Here is a 24,508-nt window from a genome sequence, read left to right on the forward strand (position 1 = left end):
TCTGTGTTCCAAATCAATGTTTGTTAACTGGCTGGTAAATCTCCAGCAATGTTTATGGGCTGGGGAAGAGGCTGCAACTGAGCTGTGAAGATGGGCAGGGGAAAAGGGGATGACATAACGCATACATAGACAGCTCACTTCAGGAACAGCATCATAATGACTGTATTAAAATAAAAGCTTTCAAACTCTCCAGAGTTCCCAAGAAAGGTCATTTTTGATCTTCCTGTTCTTATTTTCTTGCCATGATTTGACTAGCCATAATGTAACCAGGTTCCTTGAAATAAACCTGGATAAACACTTTAACAGCATTTCTTGCTCACTGGGGTGCCGTTATAAACATTTAACAACTTTTCTGGTAAGTTTACTGCCAGTTAGCCATGTCTTTGTCTCTCAGCTTTTCATCCCAAAGGGAAGACTTTAGGATCCCACCCTATCTACATGCAGCAGCCCTGCTGCCAGGTAACAACCACCCACCTTCCCTCCACTATGGGAAGCGAGATCACTTTTAAAAACCTCGTCACGTATGTTGTTTGCAGATCACCACCCTCAGGAACCGGATTGATCAGGCCCAGAAGCAGTGAGTAACCTCCTTGTCTCCCTCTCCCAGCCCAAAGTACAGAAAAATCCGCTCTCAACGCTTGTCAGCGGTCACTTCAGTCTTGCTGCCCTTCTTTTCTGCTGCGAGGGGGATTGGGGAGAGGGGGAGAAGCAGGAATGACAACTTCCACCCCTCTCCCTTCCCTAGGGTAAAGATTGGCGAAACTGAAGTGAATCTTACCATGCGAAAGAACCCACCCCTTTTCCCGCAATCTCAGCAAAGCTCACCTGGGGCTGTGCTGCAGTTCCTTTGTGCTTTCTGATATTGTAAGGAACAGGATGTAATAACACTAATCTCATCCACGTTTGCCGGTACCACATGGACACCATGGGCCACCAATGGGTTCTTTTGAGCTGGTCACTTGACCCTTTAAAAATTCCCCTTCCTCCTACCTAATTCAAATCCCTTCCTGCTTGTTTTGTTCCGTGTCTTCTTTGTTGCATGTGTCCACTAAGAAACCGAATGCATCAGAGATGAAGGCCACTGGGAGGGGAAGTTGTCAAAGATTGGGAATGGGTAGTTGGGGGAAGAGAGGAAGAAAGGAGCAACTCTGTGCTTGCTTGTTCTTTGTACATAAATCTATATTGGAACACAGGATGAAGATAGGAAGCGGCCTTACATAGATTCAGGCCATTGGTCCATTAAGCTCAGTATACACTGAGGAAAGGAAAATAGCCAAAACGGCATGTCTCCTTATGCAGAATGGAATTAAGTACAGATTTTTGTTTGTCTGAAGTCAATTTGTGTCATTCCAAATGATAAAAAAAACAAGTATTAAGTGCTGGTGCCACATGCCTCATGCTGAAGCATCTCATATTAATGAATAAACAATGTCAATTTCAGACAAGGTAATGAAAGTATCAGCAGCATATTCCATTTGAGCGGACTTGTGGTCCAGATTTCAAAGATGAATTGAACTTTAAAATAATTTGCTTTGGAAGGTGTGGCATTCTAAAGTAAGAAGTGGCTCTTTATTGTTAAATCAGAACACTTTTTTTAAAAAAATAAAAGGAATATTTGAAAACTCTGAAGCAAAGTGCTCAGGGCTTCATGCTGTATTTCAGTACAAATTGGGACCCAGTGATAACAATGGCAACAGAACTGCCATTGAGATGGATCCAGAAGTTCTTGAGCTGGTCTGAAGCTTTTGCAAAGCAGCACTCCTAACAAGACCTGCTGCAACAATGCAGTGCCATCATCCTCATAAGCCATGTTTGCTATATGGGCAGTGCAGGTGGAGATGTCAGCGATAGGATGCCAGTCTCTATTGTCTGAGAAAGCACTTGGCAGCCCCTTGTCTCTCATGTATAAGGTTTAATTTCAGAATAGAGTGTCCACCTGCATTAACTGACAGGTAAAGTATGCACTCTGTCTTCTCTGTGTGTATATGCATGTATGTCACTGTGGCAGATCCTCCCATAGGTGAACCTACTGCTGAACAAATCCACTGGTCTTGGTAGCAGCCATGTAAGCATTCAAAAGATACTCCTTGTTGCTGTTGCATCTGAATACCTTCCATGGATGAGTCAGTACGGGAGTTTTCCTAAGGAACCTTTATTCCAGGCAGTCCCAGGCTGCTAATCCAGGATAGTTTGCTGGGCAACTTGCAGTACCATCCAGCTATAGTGTGCAAACTGCCTAGTAATTTCAGGAAGGAGCCTTATCGGGATGTGCATGGGGAGGTCAGGAGTAAGCAATGAACAAGCATTGCAAGAGGGATCTGCTGTTGCCACAGTGCGGAGACTCTAACACTAGACTAACTCACTCACCTGGAACTAGACCTAGCTCATGGCAGAAAGGTAAGTGCTGCGCATGTTTTGGGTGCTGTTTTATCTGCTTGCAAAATAAAGGAATTTGGAAATCATTTGAACCACCACAGGAGAACTCCGGGACTATCTCCTTGTTTCCTGGATCCTGGGGGGGAGGGGGCGGGGCGTGGAGAGAGAATAGGTGAATAGTTCCAGTAAAGATTAAAGGCATTTGTGCAATTCTGAAGAAAAAGTATTTTTGTGAACAGCCATGGTTCATCAAATAAGTAGTAAGCATGATGCACCGTTTCAATCCATTTCTGCACATTGTTATCATTAATGGTTTAAGTCAAGAATGGGTAACTTCTGCATTCCCGGGGACCACTTTTTTTGCGACACAGTGGTCCAGGAGCTGGAAGTGTATTTTACTGTCAGCATTGCCCTTTCATAAGTCCCCTGGCTACATAATAAACCTGGCACTACCTAGCTAAAAGGTCTTTACAGCTGTGGGCTACATGTGCTTAGCAATGTATGAAATCCAGAGAGGTGTAATGCAATTTTCATTTCTGGAAAATCTGAAACTGGGGGCCTGTTGTCACTTTTTTTTTACCACATGGGGTGAGGTAAATTTGCTTCTGAGGCCAGCTCATACCCATAGATGGTCAGCTGGCCACTCCTTGTTTCAATGATAAAACGTAACAACCTGGAACTGTGTTTCATGCACTTTAATGCTGATGCACCCAGTTAAAGTGACATCGGATCTGGCCTGTTCTGGTGACGAGAAATGTTGAGTGACTCACCCACCGAAGGGTTGGTAAAGGATGTGTCTGGGACTGGCGCGCTGACGTGTTTTTCTCGTATCTTTATTACAGCAGCAAGAAGGCCGGAGCCAAGGGCAAAGTTGGAGGGCGCTGGAAGTAAAGTTCCGGAAGGTGCCTGCAGGCAGAATCTTCAGCGGTGGCATGGCTAAAGATCGCTGGCCTCCCCTTTCCTCTTTAAACACAAATTCCGTTCCCTCGCCTGAGCAAAACCATAGTTGCAACATCAGCCTGGATTGCCTACTGCTTATTTCAAGGGCTCCCACATCTTCCAGAGCCAGCGCCCTGGAACGGAGATGACTCCCTGCTGACACCTCCTACGACCTGCTGTGTGTGTCCTTTTATTTTCCCAATCCCAGCCCTACACTGACTGCCCAGTAGATTGCAGTGTATGAATCATTTGGTTTTGTAAATAAAGTGTGACCGATAATGTACTTCAGCCATACACTCCTGACTAGCGTCTTCATTTACTTCCATTCTGTGATTGTCTTAGAATGCATCCCGCCCCCCTCCTGGGACCAGAATGTTTATTGGCCCAGAGGGTTGGTAGAATTCAGCCACAGACAGTGAAATGTGTGCCAATTTACACCCAGCAAAGGCTACAACAGCAGTGGGGAACCTGAGGCCTTCCAGATGTTTCTGGACTCTGCAACACTGCCAGGCTCAACAAGTGAGGCTAGGGATGATGGAAGTTGCAGTCGAACATCTGGAGGTATCGCGGTATAAGTCATACTTGAATCCTATGCATATTTACTCAGAAGTAACTCCACTGAGTTTACTTAGCTATCCACTATGACTACTCTTCTTAAATCCCTGTTAACTTTGTTTCATTGAGCCTCTAGGACAGGGATGGGGAACCTGTGGCCTTTCAGATGTTGCTGGACTCCAACTCCCACCATTTCTAGTCACCGGACATGCTGGCTTGAGGGCCCACCCACATTTCCATTTTTCCTGTGATTTTAGGCAAGGATCCAAAATGTTTTTCTTTTGTCCAGGAAACTGCACATTTACAGCTGAATTGGAACAAACATCACTCTGCAGAAAACCTGACTGATATCCACCCCACCCCTCAATTCAGCAGTAAGCAGGGGGTTTTCCTAGGGGAAATGGTGGGCCAAAAGATGGACCTGCCTAGAAATCACGTGACAAGCAGATGTGTGGATGATCCCCGTGTGTCATGGGAGCTCATGACCAATAAAATCTGAAGGGCCATAGGATCTTCTACCCATGCTGTAGAAGAAATGGGGAGAGGTATGCTGAGGCTTGCATCTCATGATTTGCTATCCTGTACACTGCTTCCTTCACTTTACCCCCGCAGAACTACTTGCCAATAAAGGAAAGGTAATTATTTGTTTACTAGCAGCCTCATATCTAGTGTAGCTCAGGAATTCTAAGAGACAAGGGCGGAGGGGAACCAGTGAATTTTGAAATCTGTGATTCAAATCAGTGCAATTTTGAAAAGTTCAGTCTGTCATTTTGACTCAAAGTAGTGCCCAGTTGTATCCCAACATAGACGAAAACTGGTCCTTGAAATCTCAAACCATCAGGCAAAAATTTAGAATATCGTAAGAGGTGTCCAAAGGTATCGCAAACAAACAACATTCCAAAATATAAAGCAGAGGTGGCTGGCTGGAAAGATGGAACCACAAAAAATCTCATTCCTTTTTCAACACCCTCAGTCACATTCACAGGCAAGAACTACACAGCATTGGATTCAGCCAGCAGGACCCCACTGGTGTGCCTTAACTAGCTGTTTTGCACACCTGGAAAATAGGAATTTCCTCCAGGCTGCAGCACCACACAAATGCTGTACAATAAGACGACCACCTGAGACAAGCTGGGCTCTGCACTCTCCTGACCTGCAAGATTTGAATGAAAACCATATGGACAAGTCCTTTTCCAGAATGTGGCCGTAGGGTGAGGGAGCTCTGGCCTTTAAAGTTCAACATGCAAAGCATATTGTCAAGGATCTTTGGGAATGGGCATGAAAATACATTCAGGTTTGGCTCTGCTAAATAAAAAAATAAAGGCTGGCCATTCTGCTTGATCATAGCGAGGCATCAAGAGAGCTTTCCCCCCTTCCTAAATAGCTTGGAGACATCACTATTTGCTGAATCCACTGATTTTCCAAATAGCCACAAGAACAGGTTGAGATAGGGGAGTTCTGACTAAAATTTCCCCAAGCTTCACTGCCTTGTGAATAGGAATACACTCAGTTGATTGCTTTAGCTGCACAGTGTTCTCTAAACAAAGCTGAATGTTGGAAGGTTCAGGACACCTAAGGCAAAGTTCCTCTTCACAGAGCACATAATTAAAATAAGGAACTCATTGCTACAGGAGGCAGGGACCGCCACCAACTTGGGTGGCTTTAAAAGAGGACTTGTCAAACTCACAAAGGACAATGGCTATGAACCATGCTGGAGATGCTCTGCCCGTCTCATGTGCCTATAAGGAACAGGGGAGTCCCACTGACTCTGGCATATTTACAAGCCTCTCCCACCTGTCACCATCTTGGAACCACTTATCATGCAGTATCTCAAGGGGGCTAATAAGGAACCTGCGATGTAGGTCAGCATCACTTCTCTCAAATGAACCCCAAAGCGGAGCAATTCCAGCTGCAGATGCACAAAAGGTCACCCTTCACCTCCTTCCTTTCCGTAGCTCTGTCGCCGCGTCAAATGGGTGCAGCGAGCCTTTCTGCCCTGCAGGGGGCGATAGAGTGACTTTCTAATTTAAATCCTCCGCGCATAGCAAGAGGGGCTTAATCGGAGGGAGCCCATAGAGATAGAAAATGTACGACGTGACACGCAACGTTCATTTTCGCATTCCAGTTGAATGCAGCCACACGCGAAATACAATATGTAGGATCCCCTCCACTTCCAAATCTCTATGGTGCTATGTGCGGTTTCTTTGAATGAGGAGCGTTCTGTCACTTCACTGAGACTAACAGGGAAGGAGAGCAAAGATGAGCTGCTCGTATCCGCAGATTTGAATTTCGACGCCCATAAGCAATCGAACTTCGGGTCCCTTCTGAGAAGTGGGCTCTGCTTGCGGAAAATGACAGGGACCCCCCCCCCCAGTATTTTAACGTAACTGAAATGAGGCAGCGGCGCGTCTCTCCCAATAGTTTTTAGCTATCCCAAACGCAATGCAGCTGCATGCGGCTGAGCAATGGTTTGGGGCTGGTAGTGCAGCCCATATGAAGACTCGTACGTGCCTGCTCCGGGGTAACCCCATGGGAACAGAGTCCAAAGCCGAAAAGGGATCTGCACCAGGCTGCCTTTTGATGCAACCGGAGGGATGTCTGAGCACTGAGGCTGGAAACCCTCGCGCCTGCAGCAGGGGGAGGGGAACAAAGGGGGCTAAAGGAGCCAACATTCACCCCAGACAACAGCCATCATCGCCGCTCCATCAGTTCCTACGTCTATGCGCTCCCCCTCTCGTAGCAGGATGTGCCCGCCCCTTCCGGGGGTGAAGAGCGCGTCGGAGGAGGAGGAGATCGGGAATCATGGCTAGGCGAATTCTGTAAGTGGCCGGTAGCGCGAGGGATGGAGTTTCCCTCTGGCTCCGCTTCTGCGCCCCGTGCCGGCTGCGACTCTGGCGGCGGCGGCGGCAGCGGCAGCTCCCGCTTCTTTTGAAAGGGCTGCCGGGCTTAGCGAAGACCTCGCGGCCGTGGTGGCGCAGCCCGGAAGGCGCTGCCCCCGCTGACCTCCGGCGGGCGGGAGGCTCCACGGTTCGATTCCCAAGCGCAGCTCCTTCATAAACGCCACGGAGGGCGATGCGGGGCAGGCAGAGGCAGGCAGGGAGGGAGGCCGGCAGCCGGCGTGGTGCCCTCCAGATGCCATCGACCCGCAATAAATCCTGCACTGCAGGGGGTTGGACTAGATGACCCTCGGTCCCTTCCAACTCTACAGTTCTAGGAACTCCCGCCATACCTGGCCACGCTGATGGGAGTTGCCCAAGGAATATATCCCTATTTATGTCACTATTTGAAGGTCATCAAATAGAAAATCCAGTTATATGATTAGAATTAAGCAAATGCAGGCTTTTTGCTGTGTATGAATGATCGTCTTTGTTTAGTTGGAGTTGCTTGGAATAGAATAAATTCATTCAGATCACCTTTCCTTAAGAGATAGATGTATAAGGAAAAAGAAGCAGCTTGTTCTTTAAAACTAAGGTTTCAAAGCAGATTTATTCTTTTTATTTATAGCTTGATGGTGAGTTTATGATTCCCACTTCCTGGTAATAAATGTACTTGAAATAATTTGTATTAAGAATTCCAGTCCCCCCAATGGAATTATTTATTACTTCTGTCTATAGATATCCCCTGTACCAGTATGGAAATCCTCAGACAAGGGTTTTCCGGACAGATTACTTCTTGACAATGGTGAGGCCTGGTGTTCCGCAACCAGAAGACACTGTGCAATTCCGCATCCCCATGGAGTAAGTACATACAAGAAAAGGAACGTCTGCTTATCAGGCTAAAATGAAACACTTCAAGAAGACATCTCCCCAGAATGTTGCAAGTATTCTGGGTCGAAAGGACAAAGACAAGGCTTAGAATCATAGAAGGGATCCAAGGGTCATCTAGTCCAACCCCTGCAATGCAGGATACTCAGTTGAAGCGTCCATGACAGATGGCCATCCAACCTCTGCTTAAAAACCTCCAAGGAAGGAGAGTCCATCACCTCTAGTGGGAGTCTGTTCCACTGCTGAACAGCTCTTAGTGCCAGAAAGTTTTTCCGACTCTTTAGTCGGAATTTCCTTTCTTGTATCCTGTATTTTGAATCCATTGCCTTGAGTCCTACCCTCCAGAGCAGGACAAAACAAGCTTGCTCCCTCTTCCATGTGACAGCCCTTTAGATATTGGATGATGGCTATCATATCTCCTCTCAGTCTCCTTTTTTCCAGGCTAAGCATAGCTAACTCCTTCAAGTGCTCCTGGTAAGGCTTAGTTTCCAGACCCTTGATCATCTTGGTTGCCCTCCTCTGCACATGTTCCAACTTGTCAACATCCTTCTTAAATTGTGCCCAGAATTGGACACAGTATTCCAGGTGTGGCCTGACCAAGGCAGAATAGAGTGGTACTGTTACTTCCCTTGATCTGGACACTATCCAGTGGTGGCATTCCAAACAGGTTGAAATGTCTGGGCTGTCTTCAAGCGTAGCCTCACATAGATCTGGTTTGTATGTCACATTAATCCAAACTATGACATAATGGGAATTTGCAGGATCCTGGGGGCTGCTTTGTTCCTCCCTAGTTCTCCCACTGGGCTTGGCTGAGTTGAGCTAAGCCATGGCTGTCTGAACCCAGGTTAGCTCTCCAGGACAAGCCATGAGCCATAAACCATGGACAAACCTTGATTACAGCTCATGATTAGTCTGGTGAAAGCTAAATTATGAGCCTGGCTTTGGAGAACATGCTAAGCCAAGCCATGGTTTATCTCAGCGCAGCAACAGAATAACTGTGGAAGAGCAATGCAGCCATGATCTCCTCACGCAGAGCCTGTACATTTGTGTGTTCATGTCAAGCCATGGTAAGGCTTAAGTTGATGTACGAACCAAACCAAAGAATGCATTTCGGTCATCTAGCCTGGAGGTGACAAGTGCATAGATTGGTTTCTCCAGGAAAGGACCAGTTGGCATATCAGACAAATGCACTCATGGCCACCCCTGCCACCTGAGCATTCAGGAGCAGGGTTGGATCCAAATTGCAGACCTGTTGCTTCAGGAAGAACACAGCTCCATCCATAACAGGCTGAACAGCTACTCCTGGGTGACTAGAACCCACAGCCAACAGTAGCTCTGTTGTGTCTGGATTAAGCTCCAGGTGTGTTTTTTTTTACTCTTGATTTGTGTTAATAAAAGTCATCTCCTGCACCCCCCTGCCAAATATATTTCTCCCAAAGATACGGATTGTTATGTAGCTATCTTACCATTTAATATATATATATATGCTAGAAGTGTTTCTTTCTGTGTTGTAATTGTTTGCATTTGGTGCAGAATGACAAGAGTGGAATTGAAGGATTACCTTGAAAGTATATATAAAGTGCCTGTGGCTGCTATAAGAACCAGGATACAGCACGGTGAGTCTTCTGCATACGTTTGGAGGGCATTTGGAGCTCTGTTTGTTCCTCCCTCCCTCCCCTAATTAATTCTCTCTTATTTGGAGAGGCAGTTGTTCGCTATTGATTATTGATGCCCAATACAAAAAGATTATATTTCATTCTAATTCAAACAGTTCCTGCATTGATGTTGTTATCATCTCTGTCTTCTTATTCCTGGGAGGATCACATGTGGATTACACTCTATCCTTAATGATTCATATATAATCCTTAGAATTTACTAATAATCCAGCCATCCTCTGGGGGGATTGTGGTCAAAGCTAAAAATTTGTGAAAGGTGGCCCTGAAACAAATGAGTGTTCAGGCCCATCATCATAAAGTTCAAAGGCATAAACCAAACTCAATTTTGGACAAGGAAACACCATGGAAAATGTGTTTGTATTTGTCCAAAATTGATTTTTGCCACCTATCCCAGGACTTAGGAATGTTATGGTCTGAAGGCCCACCATCTTGCTGAAGCTGAGCAGGTCTGCATCTGACCAGTACTTGGGTGGGAGACTCCTTCAGAACCACACACCTGCTGCAGTGAGCTCCGTGGCAGAAGAAAGGCAGGAAATCTAAATGGAAGAAAATGCAGTCCTCAAATTCAATCCAGCCCCTTTGTAAGAAAGTCTGAAGTGTGGTTTTTCTTCAAGAATATCGTTGGTATAGTAGAGAGCAGGATTGCAAGATTGGTTAGGAAAGTAAATCTTTTTAGATAATAAGCTTCAAATTTATAAGAGCAAGAAAATGAACACATACAAGAGATGGATAAGTAAAGGGCAAAAATGTGAGGTTTGCTAAAGCACCCTTAGCCAAATAAATGAGACCAACTGCGCTGAACTTTCTAACCATGCTGAGTGCTTTATTGTCTGTGAGCACAGTCCACTGGGAGTTTGATTTCTATGAACTTTCCATCCTCCTTATAGAATCCTAAACCACTGGAAACTAGTACGTGTACATGAGGAGAGAGAATGGTGGGGGCTGAGGAAATATAATGAATGTGTGGAGATTTAGCTCAGACTGTTCCAAATGTGTATATTGTCTGGGTTCTGTATTAATTGTAAATGCTTACATCATTTTAGAAACAGAAATGACACTTTCTGCTGTGCATAGATAATGCTAGGGATGGCAGGCCAGGCTGAGGAACTTGAACTGTGCCAATGTGGATGCTTCTCTTAGTTCAGTAAAAAGTTTCTCTCTTGTACCGTGACATAATATGTGGGTTTTAAAAAAAATATGTACTGATGCTTTACATTAATTATCTGTGTGTGCTGCTATGACCTACAGTTCATGCAGTTAAATAGAAAGTTGATTATGGTGTAAAACAGCATCATGGGCAGTAAAACTACATCCTTGGCACTCAGGAAGTGCAGCTGGTGAGACTACGAAACTCATTTCCCCCAAAGATCAGAACCGACTCTAATTGAAAAAAACATTTATTAGGGAAGGGAGGAATTGCTAGTTTGTGGAAAGTGAAGTGAAACCTTCATATGCTTAACAGGTTCAATGAAGCAGAGGGATCACAGAAACCGACGAATCAAGAAGCCTGATTACAAAGTTGCTTATGTACAGCTGGTGAGTAAATGCATTTCTTAAGTGGCTGGGCCCAAACATTCTAAATCTTAAAAATCATTAAAGTTAATGCAATTTAGGCGGATCTGCATAATGTTCCTTCTTTTACACAGTGTAGTTTTTGGTAGATTCTCTCTTTTTCAGTTGCCTGTTTTGATTTGATTTATTTCCCTTTTAAGAACTAATAGTGTTATTATTATTATTTACTTTTTATTAAAGATTTTATTGGGTTAGAAAAATACCTGCACTGTCTCTCTTTTCAGGTCGCATAGTCTTTTCTACAAACCAGTTACATTTGATGTGAGACATTAATGTTGTACACGGTATAAGGTTGGGGGGAGAGGGGGGGAGACTTACATTCTTTTACTTAATTATATGTGGGGGTTTTGCATCAGTGTCACTTGGGTAGGTTCTCATTAATTTTTATTTATTGACATATTTATCTCACATTCTTGAGGGGAGAGGCTGGGCCAGGATGTTACAGTTCTGAGGGCTACAAGAAGGTGACTGAGAAATTGTTTAAAGTGTTTTTATCCCCAATGTTTACTGTTTTCTTAGTGCAGCAGTTCATGGACTCAGAATGTTGACTCTGTGATGCTAATGGCATGTCCATTCTGCTAGTCTTACAACTGGATTCTCACTTTTTTTGCAGCAGCTGAAGAACACACATTTGAACAGGACAGCTGTAAAGTGAAATCGTTTAATCTTACTGGCAATATTAGTAGCTATTCTCTTTTAATTTTTGGTATCCTCAGCGTGTAGCCAAAAATTGTGTTTGCTCCTCTCCCAGCTCAGGAACTGGAGGGGTTTCATATGCCATGCTGCATTGGACTTCATGGATCAAAGTCTTGCTGTTTTGGACCTGTGAAGCTCAGAGAGGCTGCAGAGATCAGCTCCTCCTGCTCCTTTCAGGCTTGAGAGAAGGTCGGGGAGCCTTGCTGAACTTCACAGGTGCTCTTTTGATGCAGACAGACTTTGATGCAGACAGGTTTGTGTGTGTGTATCTTCACTCCTTCTGTGCCCTGCACACTCTTTGTATCTTTTGGCTCCCTGATAATTAATGATTGCATCTTAATGAGTTGCTGATCTGTGAGATGACTCTTCATTCTTTCTATTTTAAGCCACCTTTAGTTAACATTTTCAGAGACAAATGGAGAAGCTCTTCTTCAGCCTTAACGGGTTTGTCCTTATCTGTGCAGAGTTTCTAGGTTGACCTTAATCTTGCTCTCAACAATGACTCACCTTCAGTTCCTCATGACTGGGAAGTCTTTGAACCAATAGTCATATTTTTTTAAAACCCACTGCTCATTAGTTTTTAATTAGTGGCTAATCCTGTAGGGCTCCTGTTATGTTTTTCTTGCTTAGTTGTGCGTAACTCAGTATTACATTAGAAATAATATTACTCATGAACGACGTAGGAGGAAAAACATTGCTAAGGCCTGATTTATATGATTTGAGGATAGCATACGGCATTTCAAATGGATGCATTTGAGGTGGTGGCCATCATAAATCAGCTACCTCCCCTAGGCTCTGTTTGCAAAGGTGAGCTAGGATGTTCTAGCTTCCTGCCTTGGTTCGTGATGTGGTATCATTTTCACAAAGAGCTAGTCCAGGATGAAACAGACAAGAAGGGAGTCCTTGGTCATTCCAAGGTTCTTTTCCGTCCTCCTTCCTTTGCTTCAAACCCTGCTTCACCCCTTGATTGGTGTAAACAAGTCCAAGGCTCAAACAAGTTCATGTTTCTTAGACGTTCCGGGTAATCCTTTCAGAAAGCCATCTGTTTTGGAAGGTTTTCATGTTTGCCTCCTGAAAGAGTCAGTAGGTGGCAGCATTATTCTTCCCTGTATTCTTTGTCTTTGGTTGCTGGCATTCTTACGCATCTGAGAAATATTGTTTTGTCTTGAAGGCAGCAGTTACGTTTCCCTACTCTGGAAGTCATCAGCTTGTAGTTTCCAGGGCAACTTATGCAATATAATATGCACACATTAATCATTGCATTTCAAGTGTTGGAAGATGAAAACCCTGATGTGTTAGACATCATATAACACATAGCCGTACGGGCGAGAGTAGAGAATTGACTCGCATGCACAAGGACCAGGTTGTCTGGAAGATTGAGGACTCTTCCCCCCCCCCCCCACACACCGAACTTGGCAAGTGAATAGTTCAGCGCAGGTGGTATTTGTCTCCCACTGCAAATGACCTCAAATTAGTGCTTGTGGTCAATATCACCTTCAGGAGTTTCAGGCTGTTCTTGGTGTGCTCTCTCCCTTCTTCCCGAGGAGAAAACGTTTTGTAGCCTTCATTATGATGCAGAACTAATGATTGCCTTTTATGCTTCAAAAACTAGAACCAGGTTATATATCAAAATGGAAACTGCTTCTGTGCCTGGAGAACCTCAGCTGCTCTCTGCCCTTCTTCCCTCGCCTCCTGCTGTTAGTAAGGTTCAGGCATGCAAGATCTGCGGGTGCATTTACCAGGTTAGCTGATGCCAAATCACTTGAGAAGGGTGTGTGACCTAGTGGCTAGCATAATCGTCTTGGAACCTTCTAAAAACTCAGAAGCTTGTTGCTTCAAATAGTTCATGGCTGGCACGTGTGATGTGGTTTGGGGGTCGTGCAAACTGCCAGCTGTGTTCCTGGTTGTTGTTGTTTTGCAGCCTGCTGGTTCTGTTGCAGAGAGTCACTGTTCATCAAATTACAGTGCAGTCAACAACTTCACCTGGTAGAAGTAGTAAGGCACTTCTCCCTTCTCCCCGGTTTGGATCCCGTTACAGTCATGTATGCCTTCAGAACTTCAAGGCGAGATTTGCGTAAAGGACCATTCATAGAGCTGCCCTTGGATGGCTCTGTGGAAGCTTCAGCTGCTGCAGAACACAGTGGTCCGTCTGACGGGTGTGGGTCTTTGAGATCATAGTAGACCTTCCCTGGTTGGAGCAAAGTGGTTTGTTTGTAAGGTTCATTGCTCCCATAGCTGTAATCCTATCCTAAACAAGACCCATAGCAAATGTCCATTGACCCTGCTGAGAGATTTTGTCCATGGGTCTAAACAAATGGTTGTAAATATGGCAGAAGTTCAGATTTGACTTTCAGTGAGTAATAAACCACCATCCTTTACACTTGCGGCCTTTGCTATGACAAAAGATACAGGGTTTCTGTATGGATATTTAGCCCTCTGTGTGTAGTTATTCCTCTGGATATAGTTGAAGTTACAAAATGGTCAAGTTAAACTAGCTACTGAACATGCACAGTAACTATTTTTCATAAAGCTTTCAGCACTCCGGAATCTGACCAGTGCAAAATTACTGCATGGTATTGTGAGGATTTATAAGGCTTTCAGTTCTGAGAGTTCAATGTAATGTCTTGGCTGTTTCAAATCCTATCTGGCCGCTGGCCAAGATCAGCATTTCTCGGCAAAACAAGAGGTGGAAAGAGCCAACTTGTCTGCACTGACTTCTATTTATTAAAAGGTTCCAGAAACAGATCGACTTCTGCTCAATATTTGATTTTGACCAGCCTTGGAACTGGGAACTGGGAGCACTTTCCCTAGATAGCTGGAAGGGTATTGTCTAGTTCTGCTATCATGTCTGAGCATTGCTGTGTGCCTTCTTACTTGAAACAAATGAAGAGGATGGGAAAGAGATGTAGCATTTCGTGGAAACATCTGCCCTGAGCAGCATACTTTCAGCCTCCCAACTCTGTGACTAGGGTTGAGTGTGCAGAAGAAAAGTTCAAGGGCTAGCACCTTGGCTCATCCCACAGACCATATCCTTGCCCTTTGAGAACAGAAGGTCCCATGTCTACCATAAGACAAGGCCTCTCAGTTTTCAGCTTGGCAGTAGCCCCAACCCTGGTATATGTAGAAACATCACTCAATGACGACATTGTGCAGGCAAGGAGAAGGGACAGGTGGCAACCATGCTAATGTTGCTTGGTGACTTTCCAGTGCTGCCCGTGGTGTCTATACTGGAGTTATTTTTGTTGCTTTATTTTGTTTTTCTAGTTTCTTTAGAACTAAGGTGGACAGCAACAGCACACAACCAAAATGCTCCCAGGTGTTAAAAGCCCTTTCTCTCTCTTTCTTGTGTTGTTTCTGGAAAATGTTCACGCTTGGATTTCAGCAGACCTCCGGAACAGTTATCAAAAATGTTGCTGGGATCTTTCCTAAAGGGCAGAATTAGAGGTGCAGGACAGAGAAATTGCATTTGGCAATGGCATGCAGGGGTGGAAATGGTCTCTTATGTATGTAGGGGTCTGACCTCCTATGTTAGAACTTGGAATGACATAGGAGTGCTTCTGCTTTGAGGCCTGGATCTCTGTAAATTGGGACCAAGATCTATCACCTGTGCTGTAGGGTGAGAAGCCATAGATGTAGAAAGCTAAAATTGCCTAGTTGCCTTGTGCACACATCCAAAATCATTGCATGAGACCGCTATCATTGGCAAAAGCTCAGTTAGCTTGCAAAGCAAAATTTGATTTGTAGAAATGCAGCAAAAATGCTCATGTCTTTTGAGTTTTATATGCTGTTGATTTCCAAGTTCTTTAGGGGTGGGCTAAAGCTGTGAAGGTATTTTGGAAAGTAGTTTCAAAATAGCCCCAGACAATATTTTTATAACACCTCTTTCTATGCGACGTTATTGTCTGATAGTTTTATTATACCAAGTCCTCTACTTGAATTGAATGGAAAGCTGACAGGGTTGATTTTAATGAGGTTGTCAACACTGCATACACTATGGAAAAATAAAGAGATAATGTCAACGGAATAGAATGCTGTCCTCGAATAATAGGTTCCTGCTGTTAAATAAAAGCGAAAAGGTCAGCTGATGATTGTTTTCCAAATGGGAGACGTTGAGTCTGTGGCAGCGCTCTCTGTGCTGGCATGGACTCTCTTCATTATGGGGAGTGATTGCTGTAAATGTAATCCTACATTTCAGGAATTACATGTATTTCAAGAATCACTTTTTATTTCCTATCGTTACACAGTTTTGTCTAGCATATCATTTTCCTCGGTCTGTTGTGCAGCAGACATGGAGGCACTCAGTAGCCATGGTCTGTGCTTTAATGCACGCTCTCTCTCAGATACACACACACACACACTTCTGGACCAAATGCTACCAGACCCAGGGTTGAGAAGATCACTGAAAATCTTCCCTAATTGATCCACTTCAGTGGTGATTCTGTCCCCACCACTTTTATATCTTAAAGGGGGAAAGTACCCATAAAACTGCTGTTTGCCCCCCAGCAATTTTAACCACATGGAGGTGCATTTGTCTTCTCTTGATACATTAGTCTGGGAGAAAAGAATGAGTGGAAGAACGTTCTGAGGCAACCCAAGACCATCTGCTGGATCAGTGTTGTCACTCACACCTGCTGCAATCGAGAAATGTAATTTTGTAAATGTATACAGTCTTTCAATATGTTCTCTCCAGCAATTGATCTTTTGGCTAGGCAGGAGCATCTTTTGATCTGACCACCTGCTTCCTGAATGGTACCACAAACCCTTGCACCATATTTCCTAAGTCACTGTTTTCTGCATGGACATCTGGGTCATTATTGAACCGGTGCTGGATATTTGCCTGCCTGTTATTTATGTAGTAAGTGGCACTGAGAGAGCCAGTGTGGTGCGGTCGTTTGGGTGTCAGACTAAGGCTGAGGTGTCACAGGCTCAAACCTCATTTAACAGTGAAGCACACTGGGTGATCTTAGGTCAACAGAGTGACCAGCCTGTCTTGCAGGGTTGCTGTGAGAATTAAAAAGGGGGAGGGATTTATGCCACCCTGTGCTCTTTGGAGGAAAGGTAAGATAAAGCATATTCTGCATCTAACTTCCTACAAGCTCTGCTGAGTCTTTTGGGGGTTTGTAGTAACGTTCTGGACCAGCTGAAACTTCCCACAGCTGTTGAAAGAGTTGTAGCTGCTACCGGAACATGAGATTAAGCATTTGTTTTCTATCTTTAGGCTGCGGGACAAACTTTTCAGTTTCCAGACTTGTTTCCAGAAAAAGAAGAAGTCATTGAGCCCGGCTCTTTTGAAGATACCCAGAAGAAATTTATGGAAGATGAGAGGCAGAGGCAGAAAGGCGACCCCAGGCAAGCAGACATTCCCACCTGGTTTGGACTTTGATGGAAGCAGCTCGGAGGGACTCAGACCATTGCACCCAGGATGGGTTCTCATCTTGTACTGTCATTATGTGGACGTCATCCCCACTTCTATAAATCCTTTTGAAAATACACTGCTCATACTCCTTTTGTGCAGCAGGATCACTTCCGCTCTTTCCATTTCAGCTCATGATGTTTCTTTTTGTGGATGGAAATACTAACTGCTCTATCCATCCCGAAGGCCTTTTCCATTTAGGCTGTTGCTCTCCCCTTTTCCTGGTCTGAATAGTTTATTTCAATGCTGTTTACTGGCGTATAGAAAGGCTGGGACAGCCAATACCGTAACCATGAGGGCCATATGCAAGATTTGGGGTGACCTTTGCTATCTCTGAATTTGCATAAATAAAAAAATTGTCCAGGAGCAACTTAGTACTAAGTTCCATTCCATGCGACTCAATGTGGTGCCTTCCATGGTTCTAGATTCAGGTAGGTAGCCGTGTTGATCTGATGCAGTCAAAATAAATTAAAAAATTGTCCAGTAGTACCTTAGAGACCAACTAAGGTGCTACCGGACAATTTTTTAATTTATTACGACTGCGTCAGACCAAGACGGCTACCTACCTGAATCTGAATTGGCAGACAGCCTCATACTTTGGGCACCTCACACTGTCTCAGGGATGACCCTGTTGGATGTGTGGGATTGATGTGTGCACCATTAATGAGACACTGGCACGATGGCGTATTTGGGAGCGGAGGTATCGCGCAATATCTTCCTGCAGCCTGAAAGATGGTTCTGAATTTTCAAAACATGTATACACAAACTGAGCTCCTGACCCAGTAAAAAGCACTGCTTTGCCCACTTAGTTATTGTGTGTGTTGTCAGTGTGTTGGCTTTGTCTATCAGGATTCTCAAGTCATTGCATAAGGCTGCACTTCTCTCCCCGACTTGAATCAGTTACAGTGACTTGGGAAAAGGTTGCCATTTGCCTCGATTCTTGTTTAAAGAATTCTTTGCGCTTTTGTGTATGCTTAGTCCTGCTTTCCATTTTCTTATCTCTTATTTTTCAAGTTTGTTTTTCAGTTTTCAATGAAGATGGCACAACATTAGGCAGCCTGCTCTGTGGAAGCTGAGCTCTGTTGCTTTTTAGGGAAATACTAATTCAGATGTCGTGGTCTGTGGCTGGATATCCCAGAGGCCTGTGCTGCTACCTAAACCACCAGTGTGTGCTTCAATAAACATGACCCTTCCCGGTTCTCTTTAATTCAGCAAAGCCTCCGCCACTGTTTAGTAGGAGGGGAAAACATGCTGGATGTGGCAGACTATGAGCATTTTTCTGTTGTTGAGCTCCAGAGCTGCACTGTGCCCAGCCAAAGGCTGGGGCTTTGTTGACTTACTCGCTGCAATAGACCTAAGCCCTTGTGACTGGTGCACATAGCCTAACCTGGCTTATAGAGGTTGGCTTAGCTTGCGTACCTTTGTTTATATCCAGACTCCTTTAGAATCCTGAGTGATCAGTGGGTCAGGTTGCTTAAGCCTGTGGATGACCCACTTTCCCTTGGGATCTTCCTTTCCCTTTTTGCTAGCCAGCTATGCAATTTTTCCACTGTTACTAAATCAAACCAAGTTGATAGACCATTGTCTCCCAAGAGGGAATAATATTTGAATCCCAAGGCAAAGCACATTCAGTGCAACATAACAGATGTATAGAACTCTGAGGGGGACAGTTTCCTACATCTACCAAAGTGTTGGGGTCATTCTTACTCATATCACCTGCTTTTTAATTATAAGCTTAATTCATAAAATTTCCCCCACCAAAATGTTGCCTATACACACACACACACACACACACACAAACATATGCAGTCGTACCTTGGAAGTGGAACGGAATCTGTTCCGGAAGTCTGTTTGACTTCCAAAACGTTCAGAAACCAAAGCATGGCTTCAGATTGCCCCGTTGGACGTTTGGCTTCCAAAAATCGTTCGCAAACTGGTTCACTTCCAGGTTTGCCGTGTTTGGGAGCCTAAACTATAAGTAAGCTGTTCAAAAACTAAGGTACGGCTGTATATATATATATGTGTGTGTGTGTGTGTGCGTGTGCGTGTGTGCGCGCATGCATGCAGAAGCAATTAATACATTCTTTTCTTTAAGCTGACGAGCAAGTTTTCAGCTTAGATATAAGGATGCTCTGTTCATCCTATGATACTTAACCTGGTTCACACAGCTCCTAGTAGGGCATTTCTTCCTGACTCCCTTTTCCACATCAAGACTTTAGGCAAGGAGAAAGTGATTGCCTGGGGATTCAATTGTGCTAAGCTGCTTCTGGTGAACTTTGGCTTCATTTTTGGATAATTTGCTCGACTGAATATGCCCTCGGAACAAAAAAATACCACCAGCAGAAGTTCTTCAGATTTGAAGGTGGAAGGTAGTGGAAAGCTAGGAGATGAACAGGGCACAGAGAGAATTAATCCCCACCCAGTTTTTTCTAGCTACACCCATGGGCTCTACACTGGAGCCTGGATGGCTGGACAGAGGAATTGTTTGGGGATGAGGATATTTATTGAATGTGGTGCCAGCTTGTCCTCTTGTGTAATTCTTCTACAAATGTACAAAACAAGACAGAATGTCAAAGCTTGGTGAGTGCTTTGGCTTCTACTCAACTGATCTGTCTGGATGGTAGATTATTGATCTTTGGAGTGGTCTTTGGGAGGCAAAGGGTCATGATTTGTGCTTTCTTAACCAGCAACATAGCGAAATCTCTGAATAGTGAAATGGATAAAGTGGACTTTAGTCCACAAAGGCTTATACCATGATAAATGTTAGTCTTTACAATGTCTCCAGCCTTGTGCTTGCTGTTTTTAAATTCAAAGCGGGTGATCATTCTGAAGGTATCCCTAATTTGTTTTTTAATAATTTGCTTGCAGGCTAAACTGCTTCATTCCATTCCATTTCTTAATTCTGAAACTCAAGGAGTCAACCCATGAAACTTAGCAGTACAGTCAGGGCAGGTAAAAAATGTTTTACTGTTTCACTTAGTGAAAAATCAACTTTCGACACTAGATTCAATGGGTTTTTCAAAGAGGAGAAGACAACATGTCATGGAGATATTAACAGATTTGGGGTATTGTAGCTGAATTAAATATCATTTTTCAGGAGCAACATACCACTAAATATTGGTTTATATGGACACAAAATTGTTAGATGCTACCTACATCCCCTTTGTAGGCTCTCTGGAGCAATGCCTTCCTGTGTTTTGTTTTGCTTTCTCTATATGATCAACTGCAGCAGCAGCTCAGTTACTGAGGAGGCTTTATGTGAGCATATACAACTTGAATTTTCTGCTTTTGAGAGCCTGTCATTTGGACAAGCATTGAATCTTCCCCACTGACACCTTCTTTTTCTCTCTCCCCCCCGCCCCGCCCTCAAACCTTGGCCACAACAAATGTTTTTCATTCAAACTTGAAATCAGAACAACTCATAAAATGTTTACAAGGAAATAGCTGTTCCCCTGAGAGGCAATCTAAGTAGGACTTTTACGCACACCCCTTCTGCTCATTAGTTGCCTTTGACACCCCCCTCTCCTTATGAGTGTCCAGCGTGTCGCTTGCTGCTTACAACTGCTAGAAGCTGCCTGCCCCTTTTGTGTACAACTAACCAAAACAAATATTTCGGAGTGCGTCATGATCTACTTAAGCTAGCAGGTTGGTCCAAAACAGAGGGCGATCAGAGAGATTTTTTTGCCACACAGTAGTTAATGAGAAAAAGCCCTGGGTCCACCTACAGCTGGTCTTAAAAAAGAAAAGAAAAAATCAGAATATATGCTGGTTTTCCAAAAGGATACAGTATTGGAGTTACAAAGAGATGGCTTACCGTTTTGGATGGAGCTGGTTTGACTGAATAGTTGGCCTCCTGTATTCTATGTAGCACAGCTGCTTTGCAGCCACTATTGAATATTTAGCACCGCATGTGTGCTATACAGGGCAGAGAAGTCAGTGTTCACTGCGGAGTTTGGAATAATGAACAATTATTTAAATGATTAAAAATGGCACCTTCATATTTGGAAGCAGCATGGCTCTGATTACCAGATACTGGGAATAAACCACAGCAGATGAGTGCTTCTCATTTCACAAGGACATCTGGTTTATCCGCTGCTGGAAACGGAGTATTGGATTGTGGTTTGCTTTCATTCTGACTCAGCGAGGTGGGCATGTGTCTCGAGAGGCAATGGAGTGTGCCTCGGGATGAAGTCAGACTGCTGCATTAGCAACACCAAAGTGACCTCCTCAGGGCACAAGCCCGGGCAGTGTGTGTATGGAGGTCCCGGGCTGCCCAGGCCTTGCTGATGTGGCCCAAAGGAAAGCAGAGCAATACATTTGGCACCAGCTTGGCTGCGGGAGTTGCTGGAAGGAGGCATACAAGACACCATCTAACCGTCCTAGGGACTCCGCTCTGCTTTTGTGTAGGGTTTACTCCTTAGCCTTTTCTGCTCCCTAAGATGTCCCACAAGGCAGCAGAAGTTTAGGACCAGAGTTTTCCTTCTCCTAGATAGGCTGCCTTCCCAGTTGACAAACCCCAACTACTCCTCATTTCCCTCCACACCATGTTCAGAAACCACCTTCTTGAGCATTGGAGCCACTATTGGTCTTGTCTGCTCAATCCACTGGAGCCTGGCTTTGCATGCAAGGGAAGTCCCTAACTTACCCATCATGTGGTTTAGCCGGCCAGTCGAAGCCATCCCCAGGTTTGGGCTGCTGTTGCACACTGACAGCTTCTAGGAGCCACATGTGAGAGCTGAGTGCAGGGTGGGGACCAAAGGTGGACAAACGACTCCAAAAGCAGCTCAATGTGTCCCCCACCAGAGGTACTACCCCTCCCTTAACACACCATACAGCAAGGTAGAGCAGCTATGTTATGAGTACAATACAACGGGGCCCAGGGTGTTACTAGGGACTTGGGGCACAGGCCCACAACACAAATTTACATACAGTCTGTTTTTGCTGTTTTATATGTATTCAGGAAAGTGGCGTCTTGCCAGTGCTGCACTTCACAGTGTGTCCATATAAGCCAAGTTTTTCTCTTTTTTTTAGTTAAAAAATAAATAAAAGGAAGGATCTGGGACTCACCACAAAAAAGCTGGTGGTCAGGCGCCCTGGGTTGTCTCCTAACTATGGGTTTAATGGGGTTAGGATGAAAGGCAACAAGAATAGTGAGAATTTGGTAAGGAACATTTGGGTAGCAATGAAAGAATTGCCTTTGCTAATGGAGTAGGCCTTTGGAAAGAGGGAGGGAAGCAGAGCAGCCTTCCTCAACCCAATGTCATCCCAAACGTCTGGAGGGGTAACTCCCATTAGCCCCAGCCAGGGATGGTGGGAATTAAAGTCCAAGACATGCTGAGGGCACCAGCTTGGGAAGGCTGGTGTGAGGAGTTTGCTTGTGGCCTAGGCCACCAGTAACATGGTGGAATTGCTAATGGTAGATATGGAAGGCGAACTTCTGTCTTAAATTCTCCCACTCCTGCTTAAGCCTTCTCTTTTTCAAAGTATCTGAATAGCAGCCTGCAAATGGCTCATCTGATCCAGAATGGCGTCTTCAGCTGTTGTGGCCCTTTCAGCGGGTGCATTTTTCAAAAAGAAAACATGCAATAATTTGAAGTTAGCCACTGGACTTCAAAGTTAGCCTTCTGCCTCCTTTTACAGTGGACTGCGGAGAGCCAGCATGTCTGCAGTGCCAGCTGGCCCTGAAAAGGTTACCTGGCCAACTTCATTCCTGCCTCCCTCAGCAGTGGTCAACTAGTCTTGGGCATGTAGCCAAGTGGCTCCTTCCTCTGAAAAGCACACTGTGAGGTAGCCATGAATGAGCACCCTGTCAGCAGAGCCATACAGTAGAAATTCTGCATCAGGCAACAGATGCCATATGTTCAGATAATATATGTTGTGGGAGACTGGCTAGTGTAATGTAGGGGGCAATAATCTGAGTCATGCCCTAGGAAGTCCTTGGTTCAAATGTCACCTTTATGACAAGCTCACTAGGTGGCTACAGGCAATTATCTCGCAACCTCAGTTCCCCTTTGTACTACTGACCTACCCTGTGGTTGCTGTGTAAAGATCACTGAGAAACTGTATGTGTAGCACTGCTTTGAACACTCAAGACTGCTACGTAAATGCTAAGTAGGGTTATTTACTGGATACATTTGACTTTGCACAAAAACACAGACTTTAAAACTGAAAGTAGATTCTGCCAAGCCAAGTGAGACCAGCTCTTACATTGCGTAGGCAGGAGGGGAAGGTAAATGACATTTTTTAGAGAGCAAGACAAATATTGACACTTTCTAGTGCAAACTTTTTAATTTATTGATGGGGCAACATACATGATTAACACAAGAATGGTTTATAGAGTAAGAAGCCCATATACTAGGAGTCCTAGCAATCGGATGCTGATAAAACCCAACCCCAAACCCTACTTTTCTCCCCCGTTAAGAGGGGAGAAATCAGATACACAGGCACAGGCAAAAGAGATTCATCATTTATATGAACTGCCTGTTGCTTGCTGACATTGGGCACTCCAGATCCTGGTGTCACTTTTTCCAGACTTTTTGAAAAACACAGCCAAAAAATGCAAAACAAAGAACCACGGTAAATGTGGGATTCAATCAATCCCTGGAATCCCTGGCTCTCTAGCCTTTTGAAGAAACAAAGGGCTTGTGGCCCCACTAGCTTTTGTGGCTAGCAGTCCACTCAGCTGCAGGCAGTCCTGATGCATTTTAACCTGGGACTTCTCCTCCAATGCAGCCCCTGCCCCAGCCACCCCAGAAGTCAAAGCAGCCCCTTCTGGGAGGCAAGAAGCAACTCGGCTGCCAGCTGGTATTTGGCCGCTGCTGGTAGCTCAGGAAGGCAACAGCTGTACCTAGGAGGTCAGGTCCTGGACACAGAAGTGGGTGCATGTCTCCAAGGAGCAAAATGATTATTGGACAGAAGTGCCTGGAATGAAGCAACATCGTTTCTGGAGTGACGCACAAAGCTGTTTCTTACATTTGGCACAGGGAGGGCTGCAGCTGCTGGCCTTTCTGTCAAGTAGCGGAGCTGCAGGATGGATCCTTTCCCCTCTGGCTCTACATAGATCCATGACAGAAAGTGAACCAGGGAGACGGCGAAGGGATTTATGGTGTCTTGCCTCATCTACATGTAGGGGACGACTGCATCTGCACATCCTCAAGGCCAACAAACGGCACTGAGATGATTAAATTGGCTCGCAGTATTTCATTGTGTAATCCTCACATGAAGCTTCAACGATGTAGGGCACGGCGTTCCTTTACATGGCAACTTGAACATGTTTGCCCCCGGTCCTAAATCTAGCTGATGGCTTTATCTGCGGGGAAAGATACATTTGAGACTATATCACACACACAAAATGACTTCATGAGGCCGTTGTCCCAGTAGATTTGTAGAAAAACTAGCTGTGGTAAATTCTGAGGTTCAAAGCAGCATTTCAAAAGCCAGCTCAGCTTAAAGGGCTTTCAATGAATCTGGGCCGGAGCAGCAGTCCCAGTCCCACATCCTGACAATGTTGAGACTCG

At 44.7% G+C, this 24,508-nt stretch overlaps 2 protein-coding genes and 1 long non-coding RNA gene across 30 annotated transcripts in view; 2 read left to right on the forward strand and 1 right to left on the reverse strand.

The window, feature by feature from the left end:
* The window catches only part of TNNT3 (troponin T3, fast skeletal type), a 41,738-nt gene extending 38,129 nt beyond the window's left edge, over positions 1–3,609 (forward strand). For 27 of the 28 annotated variants that reach the window (XM_083587917.1, XM_083587928.1, XM_083587938.1 and 24 more), the window contains one exon: positions 3,219–3,609. In XM_083587917.1, coding sequence (XP_083444043.1) covers positions 3,219–3,267 — 49 coding nt within the window. In that variant the 3' untranslated portion in view covers positions 3,268–3,609. Of the gene's footprint in view, positions 1–536; positions 578–3,218 lie in introns of all 28 variants that reach the window. The other variant, XM_083587934.1, reaches the window with a different exon arrangement.
* Positions 1,602–3,212, reverse strand: LOC310750373. The gene is made up of 2 exons (XR_014542076.1): positions 3,057–3,212; positions 1,602–3,022 (listed from the first exon to the last, which is right to left on the reverse strand). It is a non-coding gene; the product is annotated as an uncharacterized lncRNA (long non-coding RNA).
* A 2,972-nt stretch (positions 3,610–6,581) lies between the features above and the next one.
* Positions 6,582–17,361, forward strand: MRPL23 (mitochondrial ribosomal protein L23). The gene is made up of 5 exons (XM_083588218.1): positions 6,582–6,689; positions 7,485–7,607; positions 9,168–9,250; positions 10,773–10,846; positions 16,797–17,361. The coding sequence occupies exons 1-5, from the start codon at positions 6,673–6,675 to the stop codon at positions 16,959–16,961; spliced, it is 462 nt and encodes a 153-aa protein (XP_083444344.1). The 5' UTR covers positions 6,582–6,672; the 3' UTR covers positions 16,962–17,361.
* Positions 17,362–24,508: the final 7,147 nt, after the last annotated feature.

Source organism: Podarcis filfolensis (assembly GCF_964270895.1).
Source record: "Podarcis filfolensis genome assembly, chromosome: 1".
Taxonomy (NCBI): Eukaryota; Metazoa; Chordata; class Lepidosauria; order Squamata; family Lacertidae; genus Podarcis; species Podarcis filfolensis.